This window comes from Lontra canadensis, unplaced genomic scaffold, assembly GCF_010015895.1.
Source record: "Lontra canadensis isolate GAN:19392208 unplaced genomic scaffold, GSC_riverotter_1.0 scaffold42, whole genome shotgun sequence".
In the NCBI taxonomy this organism is placed as follows: Eukaryota; Metazoa; Chordata; class Mammalia; order Carnivora; family Mustelidae; genus Lontra; species Lontra canadensis.
This window is the reverse complement of record NW_022631036.1, coordinates 617,996-631,491: the sequence shown is the minus strand read 5'-3', so window position 1 is coordinate 631,491 and position 13,496 is coordinate 617,996. Positions and strand designations below refer to the sequence as shown.

At 40.4% G+C, this 13,496-nt stretch overlaps 1 protein-coding gene and 1 long non-coding RNA gene across 3 annotated transcripts in view; one reads left to right on the top strand and one right to left on the bottom strand.

Moving 5' to 3' along the window:
- PTGER2 (prostaglandin E receptor 2) overlaps positions 1-4,946 on the top strand; it is a 35,414-nt gene extending 30,468 nt beyond the window's left edge. For both annotated transcript variants that reach the window (XM_032871103.1, XM_032871102.1), the window contains exon 3: positions 2,817-4,946. In XM_032871103.1, the coding sequence (XP_032726994.1) occupies positions 2,817-3,038 (222 nt within the window). In that variant the 3' untranslated portion in view covers positions 3,039-4,946. The remainder of the gene's footprint in view (positions 1-2,816) is intronic.
- On the bottom strand, positions 565-3,269 carry LOC116875548. The gene is made up of 3 exons (XR_004384219.1): positions 3,180-3,269; positions 741-811; positions 565-581 (listed from the first exon to the last, which is right to left on the bottom strand). It is a non-coding gene; the product is annotated as an uncharacterized LOC116875548 (long non-coding RNA).
- Positions 4,947-13,496: the final 8,550 nt, after the last annotated feature.

Genomic DNA, 13,496 nt, shown 5'->3' with positions numbered 1-13,496 from the left:
AAGACCTATAAATTGCTTAGCCCCGTGCCTGGCACACATAGGCCTTCAGTAAATATTCACTGCTATCTCCATAGGGTTCCATTTCCAAAGGAAAATCATATGGCATATTAATAACCAGAAACTGGATTCTGCAAGCTCAAAGTCATTTGTTTGACCAGGCCTAAGCGGGTCTTTTGATTTTAATTTAATTATATATATATATATATATATATATATATATTCATGCACACACACACACACACACACACACACACACATATAAAGAATGTAGCCCTGGGGAGGGGTAATCTCTTCACAGCCAGAAAGATTTTAAGATATGAAAACAACTTTATATACAAAAAATAAAAAACATAGACAATATAGTTGCACAACAATATAAATGTACTTAATGCCACTGATGACACACTTGAAAATGGTTAAAATGGAAGATTTTATGCTAGGTATATTTTACAATTAAAAACAATCCCAGGGGGTGCCTGGCTGGCTCAGTTGGTGAAGGGTCTGCCTTCAGATAAGGTCATGATCCCAGGAGCCTGGGCTCAGCAGGAATTCTGCTTCTCCCTGTGCTTGTGCTCCTCTCTCTGTCAAACAAATAAATAAAATCTTTAAAAATGAATACATAAATAAATAAATAAAAATAAAAACAAACTCAGGATCTACAGTATCAAAAATGGTGGACTCTAGGCAAAAGACAAGAACCAAAGGGAAAACATGGGGAGGTAGGAGAAGACAAAACTTACATGAGGAACTTCAAGGGTCAATTTCCCAGTGTCAAAGAAGAAATGGTCTTCTACAAAATCTTGACCACCTCCTGAAATGCAAATTTTAAGCATTTCTAAAAATTACCCAGCATAGTGGTTGAAAAGGAAAAGAAACAAATAGCACAGAATTGCTCCATCTTCTAAAACCATTTTTCACTTCTCATTGCTCTGTCACCCTCTAACGAGATCAGGAACTATGATACCACAGAAGTCATTTACCAATGAAAACCTGACTCATCTCCACGTGTGACACCGGAGTGCTGAGCCTTCTCCCTATTGCCCAGTATGGCTGGCCAGTTCACTGTCATCGTATGCTGTGGCGAAGCTCGATCATAAATTCCCCTGCAGACTTTTTCTCCAACAGAGTGGCAGTTGTATGCGTGTGTGGTAACGAATATACTTGAATCTATCAGACTTCTGTACGCTCTCATCCCGAATAGCTAAACTCCCAGATCGCTTCTTAGGTATACCATATATGTAAGTATTGTATATTTCTCAGCCAAAATAGTTTGGCTGACAAGAAAATGATTGCTTCTTTGCATGTTCCCCCCAACTTTCCCCTTCTCTGTATAATCAGGGAAATCCACCATCGCTTCTTCTTTTTCCTTGCTCATGTGCCAAGCCTTTCCTCCATTCCCTATTCCAAGATTCTCTGGCATAAACACCTATGGCTGCCAAACCTTCCCGCTCTTGTCTTAACATAAGCAACCCGAAGATGACTACTCTTCTCCTTCCCTGCAATGCACTTTGTATATCCAATTGCCGGATGGCTGCAGAATAAGTACCGGGGGAAAGGAAATAAACCATTCCTTTTTCTGGCAAAGGAGTGTGGAGGAATGAAGTCGTAGCTCTCTAAGGCACAGGTTCCCATGCGTAAGAAAGTCCCTAGAGCATTACAAAGAAATTGGTTTCAAAGATTGTGTACGAGGGGCACCTGGTGTCTCAGTCGGTTAAGCATCTGCCTTCAGCTCAGGTCACGATCCCAGGGCCCTGGGATGGAGCCCTGAGTCCAGCTCCCTGCTCATTGGGGAGTCTGCTTCTCCTCCCTCTCCCCCCAACCCCTACTCCTATGCTCTCTCTCTCTTTCTCTGTGTATCTCAAATCTTAAAAAAAAAAAAAAAAAAAAGATTGGGAGTGATTTCCATTTGTTTTCCTCTTTCTGTAAGCTGTGTCATGTTTGATCTTTATCGAGCCTGTACTTTTCTCTTCCTTTCAATCTGACCAAAAAGCTGCATTGATCCCAAAATATATAAGGAATCACAAAATAGCTGGTATACCCATTTGAAAACAGCAGTCAGTGTGCAAAGATGTGTCAGGTTTCCAGTATTTGGGACATTGTTCTAAAGGCCTTTGTTCTAATATAGGCTATCTGAACATGGCCCATGGTTGAGCCCTTTACTAGTTCAAGGAAGTTGGAATTCATGTCCTGACTCTGCCAACTAAGCAGCTCTGGGAACTTGGGCAAGTCACCTAGCTTCTCTGCATGTTGGTGTCCTCACTGATAATCTGGAGGTTTGGACAACATTGTGGGGTACTTACTGAGCAAGCACTGTTTTAATTTACGTACACATACTACTTCCTGTCATCTTCCCAACAAACCTAAGTAGGTACTGCTCTCATTATCACCCATTTTAAAGATGTAGTAACTGAGGCACAAAGAGTTTAGTTTTCTTTCCTGTGGTTCCAGAGCTATATATGCATCCAGGATTGAAACCCAGGCAGTCCCATGTCCAGAACCCATGCTCTAGGTACCTTTTTTCACTGGACTGTGATAATTAAATCAGATTAAATATTTGGACGTAAATGTAATATATAGTTATTACCTCTCCTGAAGTTCACTTTCTCATCTGTCAAAAGGAGACAATACTTACATTTCACAGGTTTTGTCAGGAATAAACATGGAAATCTACAGAGATTTCACTACCCATCTGTCACCACCCCTGGCCCACAAAAAAACACGTTTTGCTCTTAAATCCTAAGAAATTGCACACACTCTAAGCCTGTGTATGGCTGCAATATAAAACTAATATCATTTTTCCTCTTTGCTTCTTACAGATTTTTGCATATATGGATCAAACCTCATCCCAAAAAAACAAGTGGGACCTCCAAGCTCTTAGATTTTTATCTATCAATTCAATAATTGACCCTTGGGTCTTTGCCATCCTTAGGCCTCCTGTTCTGAGACTAATGCGTTCAGTCCTCTGTTGTCGGGTTTCATTAAGAACACGAAATGCAGCACAGACTTCCTGTTCTATACAGTCAGATGCCAGTAAGTAGATTGACCTTCCCTGACAGTAGTTAAAAAGTGCTTCGTTAGCCAGCATCTGGAAGATCATTTTGAAATGGCTGCATGGAGAAATGAAAAAAGTAAGTTTACAAACCCAACGACACTCTCCTAATAAAACAGAGTGAACAAACCTTTCAGCAGCTGCTGGGGCTACAGAGGTGCTGACAAGGCACTTCATGGAAGTTGTCAGAAGGATCTGTAAAACCTGCCCTCAACAAGCAGGTCAATGAGGTTGGTCTTTGGAGGAAAAACCAACTACGTTCAGGATCCAGTTGCCTTTTGATTTAAACTTCCCCGTTGAGTGAGAAAGCATGTGGTTTTGAAATTTGTTTAAAACCCTAAATAGTTACAGTGTTTTCTATTTTAATCTTCTATGCTACTGCCGTTATAAACATGCAGCGTGCAGTCAGACCAAATGAAATTTCGTGTGTCTCCTCTAGGAAGGCCATGTGTGGAAGCAGCTGAGACTGGTGTCTTGTGTTGCTTAACAAACCCTTTGTTTGGCCAATGAACTTGGAAATCACAGGCACTTTGTACCGTTCTATTTGTGTATGTGGGAGGTCTCTCTGGTCACCACGGTATTATGCGTGAACAGTGGGCTCAGCTGGTTAACGTCACCTTTTCACTAGTCCTCTAGAAGCTGTGTGTCAAAGTATTAGGTATTTATTTTATAATGTCCATTGTGCTAAGGGTAATCAAGAACACTTATGGAATTTTCCTCTCAAAGAGAAATAATAGGCTATTAAAAGAGTTTTAATTCTGATTAATACTTTTCACTCTCTTTCCAGGGAGGGGTAATGTGGCCAAATATTAGAATTAAAAAAACTCTTCTATTGCTCATGTTGAGGCTGTGACTAATATCTACTTGATAATATGACTGTCTTGTAGCAAAACTCATGCATCTACATTTTTATCCAGGAAACACAGTTTGACTCATACTATATAGGAAATCATGCAATAGTGAGTCATATCTTAATATGTTTCTAAATCTAAACGTTTAGCATGGTGTAAACCTGGCATCAAAATATTTCAGTGAATTTGCACTCTTTAATCATCTTAGTTACTGTGTAAACTCATCTGAAATGTCAGGAAAATAAACTATGAAACAAAAATGGAAAATGGGATAGTATTTGATGAATTACCCCAAATAACAGTTTCTAGAGTAGATATAATATTTTTAATAAGAGAAAAGTGGAAAATTATATTTATTTTGGCAGGCAAGTTTGTAAAGTGTGGTTGTATTATAATTTAGATGTCAAAATATTCAATATAGTACTTGGTATTAGAGCATTTTTTTCTTTCCGTACAGCATGATCTTCCAAACAGTAGAACCACCTTATTTATTTATTTATTTATTTATTTTGCAGTGCGTGTTATTACAGGATAGCTGTTATTAAAAAAAAGAGAGAGAGAGAGATGCTAGTTTTTTCCAAGGTCTCATTGAATTGCTTACGCAAAACCATTTCCTATAAGTAGTTATCAAACTAGATAATCACTTAAAGTGATTCCAAACCAATCTAGCATCAGACACAATCTATGTCAAATCAGCTCTTGTTTTTAAAAGAATAAATAAATGGTTTGTTTTTCTACTGATTTAAACAAACCAGGCACAATTTAATTTAACTGAAATCTGGACATGTAAATAAATCTTCCCTGGATACAAGTATTCTAAAGTTAAGAGATTGTTCTAAATAGGATTAATTATGCTCATGGGTAATTCCTAAACATAAAATTCTGAAGTTACTCTGAAGCTGGAAGAGTGATTTCTTTTATCAAATGACTATTTTTTCCTCCAAATGAAAAAAATGTTAACTACAATCCTTCACTCCACCTTACCACTGCCCCAAAATTCTGGAATAATGCCTGAGAACTTTAAAAAAAGAAAAGGCACACTTGGACATAGTATCACTGGTAGGAACACAATGATTCACTCTGGGGGCCCAATATATAAGAATTTAAGCCATTTATTTAAGAACTGGTAGATTTCTAGTGCTTTGTTTCCTCATGTACTCCTGTTCCTTGCACTATGTTAAATGGCTAAATCCTGTTGTTTTGTCTGCATATACATAGTAGGATCTGAACGTAAAAATCCTATGTAATAGTCAATCTTGTATTATTAATGGCGACTTAAAGGTAATGGAAAAAATTACTTAGAATAGATATGTAAATATTTCTTTTCTAAAAAATCCCATCCCATCAGATATACCTGTTTACACTTGCTGACTCGTTTTCAAATTAAATAAAAAACACAGAGCTGGGGCTGGTATATTAGAGAACTGAACTGTGATTTTTAAAAGACAACAATTTTATTCGTTGTCCCCAATAGTCGGTGGGACGAAAAGGGAGAAACTACAGTGGGTTTTCACTTCAGAATGCCAGCCCTCACTTTGGGTGTCCAGGAACTGGATGGGCCAGAGTAGTCAGCCCTGAGCTGAATTGTTTCCAGTTCCCTGTGGCCCAGGTCCAGGGGGAACTGGGAAATTCCGGTACTAAAGTGTGGCTTGAATCTCCAAAGATCTGATAGACGCTATAGAAAGCCTCCAAAAGACCTGAATTTCAAAGAGATTTGGACGCATGACAACCCAGAGCCAGAGCAAAGCTCTAGAAGCAGCGCCATCCCAAAACCACCATGTTGGCAGAGACTATAAGCCCTGTGTGGCGGGCAGGGAAAATCCAGTCTGCATCACTACATTCTCAGTGTAATTCAGTTAAATTTTTGGCATCCCTGTCTGCTCATGCCAGCACACTTTGAAAGGGTTGTTCTAATGTTCATGTGATATCAGCTCTGATTGGAATTGAGAAAAACCCAATATATTCAGGTTTAAAATTTGATGACATTGAAAGGCAGGGGAAGACAATTAACTTGCACTCATGTAAAGGTTTGTTTCTTTAGTTAGCCCAAACTCATGGTTTTCTGAATTCAGGAAGATCCCCCACTTGAGCCATTTGCAGACGGAGAAGCAGTCTTCTCAGCAAATGAGAAGTTTCTATATGTGGGCGGACAGTGCCTACTCATGTAGGTGGTGTTGCAACTTAAGTCTTTGATGATGGGTCTTCTGCCCCATCACACAATTAACTTCATTGGATTTCCTCCCTGAGAACACATTTATAACATAACTCCAATCATCTAACAGCATTAGAATTGATTTTTTTAATTCACAAAACATTTTTATTACCGTACATGCACACTATGGAAATAAATATTATTTTAGCAAGTCACAACAGCTCTAGCCTATACAGGGGACCAAGGACATGGACTGGGCATTAATTTTTAGTGCAGAAAGTTACTTTTTTTGGGGGGTATTCTTTTAATTGTTTTAATTCTTTTAATTCTTTTAATTGTTAAGTAAATTTTCTTGGATTATATATTTTTTTATTCCCTATAAAATGAATATACTATTCAAGTCCAGTTCAGGTGGTTTAATTCTGTGATCCAGGTGCTTCATTTCTAAAATCTGCCTCGAGTCAAATCAGTGTGAAGTTTCCAGCAAAAAAAGAAACAGCATGCTCCAAAGGAGTAACTGAGGACTACTGAATGAAAGGAATATTTACAGAGGAGTGGACAAAGTTAAAGGAATGAACAAGGGAGGGTGATACGTCCCTCACAAGCTTTACCACTCCTCAGCCTGACAGGACAAGGGAGGTGGGATCATCCAACTGGAACTGTAGCCTTACATAAGGAAGTAAGCACAACCATTGCCAAACCACAGGGAGGGAACAAGGGAACTACGTTCCTGGAAGATCTCTCCTCCTACTTTCCACTCTTCTGCCTGTTTCTCCCATTGGCGAAACCCAACTGTAATCCACAGAGTCAGGGGAGCCTGGGTAAAGTAGACCATGAAGGCCTTACTACACAGGGCGAGTAGATTTAGAGGGGAAGTGGAGAATATCCAGCATAAGCAAATGAAAAATTTGTTCTTTCTTTTTTATTGCACCAACACAAAAATTGTAACCACAGAGTGAGCAGCCTCTCTTCCTGCCTCCTACTCCACATATCCCCTAACAGGCTTGGGGTATAGGGATCAGCTCCATCTGTATGAAAGGGGGTAAAATACTATAGATTCCTTCATCAAAATATTGGTCCTAAGCCCTGCTCTCCTGTGGCTCAGCATTTATATTTATCTAACTTTTATATAATTGGAGAAAGAGAAGGGGGATCAGACCAAATCATCTTTGTATTTCCCCTGCCCATAGCAGCATAGCTATCTCTAGAGAGAACAAAGAGAGGGAACCATGTACTCTGGTCTAGAAATGAACTGGAGCCTCATTTTTAAGGAGGACCACTAGAGCGAGAAAAAAATAACCTCACTTAGGGGCACCTGGGTGGCTCAGTCCATTAAGCGTCCAACCCTTGGTTTTGGCTGTCATGATCTCATAGGTTGTGGGGTCAAGCCCCATGTCAGGCTCCACGATCAGTGGGGTATCTGCTTGAGGACTCTCTCCCTCTGCCCCTCCACCCACTCATGCTTTATCTCTCTCATAAATAAATAAATAAATCTTTAAAAAAATAAAAATAAAAACCTCACTTAACAATGCAGGGCTGGTCATTCCCAAATTCAATAGAGCAGGGATGGGTCTACACAGCTATGATAAAGAAAGAGTATATGTAGCAATTCTGCATAATTTTAAATGCTGACAAAAGTACAGGGAGAAAGCAAATTTTAGCAAAATGGTAAAAGAATAGACAAAGTTTGACTCCCAAGCCATCTGTCAAAGTTACCCTTTCTGCTACCAGAGGATCTGTCTATATTCTTCCTTTACTCCCATCCTTTCACCCCTTTTCAGAGCTCAACTTTCCAACACAGACCATCTCTTCACTGCCCACCACTGGGTCCCGCGTCATTTTCTTTTTTTTTTTTTTTTAAGATTTTATTTATTTATTTGACAGAGATCACAAGTAGGCAGAGAGGCAGGCAGAGAGAGAGGAGGAAGCAGGCTCCCTGGTAAGCAGAGAGCCCGATGTGGGGCTCGATCCCAGGACCCCGGGATCATGACCTGAGCCGAAGACAGAGGCTTTAACCTGCTGAACCACCCAGGCACTCCCTGCGTGATTTTCGATGCGCACACTCAACCTTTGTCCTTTCAGCAAACTCTAGATTTATTCAGGGGTTATTAAAGATTGGCCAGACTGCTGAGACCTTTTCAGACAAGTTATTTAACATCTCTTCTTCTTACTTTCCTTGTCTGTAATAGAAGGATAATGAAATTATCTACCTCTTCAATTTTTCTGAAACTCAAAGGAGTGAATACATGTGGGACCTTCAGCACGGTGCCCTGACATGGTAAATTCGAATAAGGTTAGGGATTAGTATCATCTCAAAAGCCCAGTTCAGCAGCCCCTGACCTCTTCACACACCTCTGGCTCGGAGCGCTCATTCCTGGTGGAGGTGGTGGTGCTTGGGGTCATGGCATCTATTTGTTGACTCTGGGTAACTGTCAAGAATAATGATGATAATAAGCATGTCAGACAAGTTTGTGTTTCAGAGAATGCAGCGTGGATTGGCACACACGGGACAGTGTAGAGGAATGTGTAAGCTTAAAGAGAGGAGAGCAAGGAACACAGAAGGACAACAGGACACATAACATGGCTCCCGTCCACTCAACAGAGCCAAGTAGGGGAGCTTAGAGGAGACAGTACCTGAAATATTACTTGAACAGGACATGTTATGTGTTGGGAAACACACTCTGTTACGAAGTTGGAACTGAGGGGCCACTGGGTCGCTCAGTCAGTTAAGGGTCCAACTCCTGGTTTCAGCTCAGGTCATGGTCTCAGAGTTGTGAGAACGAGCCCTGTGTAAGGTTCTGAGCTCAGCAGGGAGTCTGCTTAAGATTCTCTCTCTCCCTCTCCCTTGCCCCTCCCCCTGCTCACACACACACACTCTCTCAAATAAATATGATTTCATTTACTTATTTGAGAGAGAAAGAGATTGAGAGTGAGGGGAGAGGCAGAGGGAGAAGCAGACTCCCTACAGTGTAGGAAGCCTGACATGGGACTCGATCACAAGACCCTGGGATCATGACCTGAGCTGAAGCCAGACGCTTAACTGACTGAGCCACCAAGGCACCCTAAATACAATCTTAAAAAAGAAAGAAAGAAAGAAAGTAACTGAGAAGATTTCACTTACACATCATCTCCTAAAGATACCCAGAATAAGTCTAACCCATGTGCCACAGACAACCTTTCATATTCCTGAAAACAGCACCCAGGACCTCTCTAGGCAAATATTTCTGATTACTGCAGCTGTCGCTTATGGGCCACCTCACCATTTTGGGGCCTTCCCCAGATCTTATCCGAGTTATCAATGTCCACCTTAATATGCTGCCAGAACCAAACACAAACACATAATTCTAAACTAGTCTTATCAGTACCGAGCGCTGACCCATCAGTTGCTGACTTGATCTGAACATTATATTCTCATTAATGAACCTGAGTATTAAAAGCCTTATTAACAACCAGATCATACCTTTATAACCTTCAACAAATGAAAGAAACACAGCGTTCCACTTTACATAGAGGAAAACTGAGCGTGGGGGTGAAGAGATTTGCTCACCAAGGACATTCTTCTAAGATCCCTCTTATGATTATGGTGCTGATCTTGCCACATGACATCACAGAGTCATTTGGTTTCTTATCAGTCATTTGTCTATAAATTCTTGGATTGGTTCTGTAGACTAGGAATAACGAGCTTTGATCTTACCCACTGAAACTTGTCTTTTGTGTTAAGAACTTGGTCCTTGACATGATGTGGAATTGGATGCTCATGCCGGGGCGCAGAGAATAATCTCTTTCCTTGAAAATGGAACTCACTACTTTGAGTCATCCAATGATATTTTTTGCCAGAATTAACTAACCAATATTCATTTCAGTTTTAAGAGTATGCATGAGACATCATAAGTTAAATACTTCGAAACTCAACAGCTGCACAATTAAACCTTTGAAGACACGGTTGAGATTACCTTTCAACTTGTAGAAATCTTCTTAACATATCCACATTGTGAAGATCCCAGAGGAACAAGCCAAAAACCTCAAGCTTTTAAAAATTCAATGTTAACTTTTCATGTTTTTAAAAATATGTGACCTCGGTTACTTGTAAAATGAGAGACACAATAACCACATCACAGTGGGCTGCACACTTCTTTGACCTGTAAAAATAAATCCTTCGGTGTAAGTACACATTCCAATAAAAGAAGGGCAAGCTTAACCTAAACTAGGGATCTTTATTCTCTTTATTACCTATTATGGTGACTGGGGAGTCAGACGCCCACTTCTAAGACAAAACACTAGCTCAGATGTTCACATCTGTCCATGAAATGCCAGTTTGGAAAACTAAGGAAGATAGAGAGTCAGAGTCCTGTCCTCCTTCTACAAATTTCTTCTGTGTTCTCAATTAAGTTATATGAACCACAATGGTTGAAAAGATATACCAAATGAGGAAATACAATTATCCTGTGTTATCAGTATTAATAGTTTTTTAAAATGCCTTGCCTTTAGTTGACCTACTCGACCATGTTCAAATAATATTTGGAATCCTTTGTAATAGGAATTTGGGATTAAGAGACAAATCACGTGGGAAAAAAAACCAACTTGATAGCTTTATATGTAAACCAGCAGTCAGAGTGGTAAAGCTGGGATTGGAGTGCAGACATCAGACTGGTGACATGATGTGTCCCCATTCCCTAGCACCCTCTCCCACCCCATCCCCAACTCCTGACTCTGGCCCCCAGACCATTGTGCTATGCCTGATGCAGACCAGCAAGCTCCCATCTCAGGTCATTTCCCTGGCTGTTGTCTCTTCCTGAAATAAATGCTCTTCTCCCAGACAACCATGGCTCACTTCTTCACTTCCTCATCTTTAAAGTTTTACTCCAGTGGCAGCTTCTCAGTGAGGCCTTCACTAAAGACCCTTCCTCAAATTACACCATCCCCCACTCCTTATTCCCTTTACCCTAGTTTGTCTTTTTCTAATATGAGTGACCTTAAACCTACCTCAAGGTTGACATATTTTTAACTTTCATGGTCTGACTCCTTGTACTAGATTGTGAGTTCCAGGAGGAAGAGACTGCTGTGGCTTTTGTTTTGATGCCCAATGTTTTAGTATTTTCCAGTCCATTCAGAGGAGCAGCCTGGCAGGGATTATCAGAGCCCAAGGGGCATGAGGAGGCTATCCACACAAGGGGTGAACTGGTATAGGGGCTCCGAAACAGAGTGGGAGAGTAGGGCATCTTTGCAAGGGGACAGCCTGGCAACAGGGTTTAGGAGCCTGAGCAGGTTGAGAGGGGCACACATTGGGGAGGCCACCTGACTTGGGCTGTCAGAACCCAAGTGGAGTGAGAATAGGTATCAGGTGGGGCACTTGGGGGTGGTCAGACTGGGACAGATTGAGCAGAAACATGGCGATGTGAGGAAAAGTGTGATGATGGGGCTGGGAGACTGGTTACAAATGGATTTAACAAACGAACAAATATACTAAGGATAATGGAAACCAGGTCTGTCACCGTCAGATATATGAATGCTGTAGTATTGGATTGGAATTGGGGGTATTGGTATTAACTCCTATTTTTCAATTTATACAGATAAATATAGAAATAAATACATATGTGAGTATGTGTGTGTGTTTTCTGGTTCTGTCTGCTGAGACTGAGATTAACAACTGCCTTCCCCAACCAATAGCAATAAGCACATCTACCATACAGATCCTGATCTCTAAATGCTGTTTTCCTCTAAAAGGAACTAGGGCTCCTTGGAGAAATATCTGACCCTAGGTCAAGGGCAGAAAAAGTGTAAGACAAACCAGGAATATCTGATTGTGCAAGAAAATTAGTGTTCAAGGCAAGAGGAGCCATAAACAGGATATTTATATGGTTTCAGAGTACTCCTGACAAAATAACTATTAATTACAAAAAGGAAAGAGTAACTTTACCGTCAGAAATGCTGACAGACCCTAATTTAACCAGGCGATCCAAGTAAACATCCTCAGTAATGGAACCCATTTGTACTGTGAGCCAGAAGATGGGACGCAGTAAGAACACGGTGTCACTTCTGCGGTATTTCTCCCTGTCAAAACTTTGTAACCTGAATCTAATCATGAGGAAACACCAGAGTAACCCAAACTGAAGAATATTCTTCAAAATCCTGGCCTGTTAATCTTCAAAAGAGTCAAGGTCGTGAAAATCAAGAGGAGAGTGAGGAGCCATTCCAGATGGTTCTGGAATGGCATCTAATGACAGGGCATGGTTCTGAAGTAGACCCCATCACTGTGGAGGACCCTGGGGCAAGTAGCCCAATTTATACGGATTTTGAAGAACAGATGGGAGGAGGCAGCAGTGTTAACTTCTCGATTTGGGTTCTTATATTGTGTTATACAGCAGAATGTCTTTGGAGACACTCCAACGCATTCCTGGGTAAGGATGCATCACGTCTGAAACCTAACCTCAAATAATTCAAGGAAAAAAGTTACCATGTTCCTGTGAGTCTATGATTATTTCAACATTAAAAAAAAATTCTATTGAAACAGGAGGTACAGTCCCTGTAAGAGAAAGAAAAGAAAACAAAACAAAATACCATGCTTTTTGTACATAGGGAGAAATTAACAAGGTGAACTAAAATCAGAATCTAATTTCTATTACTCTGATTCCGTTTTCCTCACAAGCTTTGTTTTTGAGCTGTGAATGAGTATCTGTGAAACGAAAACCAAAACCAAATATTAATGATGGATATCTTACCGGCAGGAAAAGAGCTATTATCTTAATCTTTCCAACCATTTACCACCAAGTCAGGCTAAGCTTCAATATGATGCTAATGGTTTGGCTTTACGATTTATATTCCTATCATCACATTCCCATTAGGGAAAAGGAAACCAAACACATTTACAACTATGAGCTGTCGTTTGAATTTACAAGAGTTATTTTGGGGAGAAATACAGCTATCTCAGCATCCACTTAATTTTAGATCTCATAAGAGAAAATGATTCTGCCCAAAAGAAAACAAGATTTATCCACCAGAGGTCCAGCCCCATGCTATGATTATTTGAGTTTGCAGACTTCCGTACCTTCCACAGAGTCGTCAGTTCATTCTTAACTATAAAATAGCACTACTTCAACCTTCTGATTTCTCAGTTTGACCTGCACAAATACAATAAGGTTTTGAATCTTACAAATGAAGATTATTTGAATTTCTGTAAGACCTTGTCCTCATAGGAAATCTGTCTTCTTCAATCACAAGTCTATGCTTAAAAGCATAGAAGAGTTGTGAACAGGAAACCCAGGCAAGGGAGCAGGTTGTCAGGAAATTATTCAAAAGTACTACCTCATTCTGTTTAGTGCTCACGTACCTCCCCAGCCCACCCTCCACATTGCTCTCAGTGGCATTACCCTTGGAGGCAGACCAGCACCATGGCTGTATAAAGTTTGGAGTCTGAAGTTGAACAGACTTCATTTCAAACCTAACT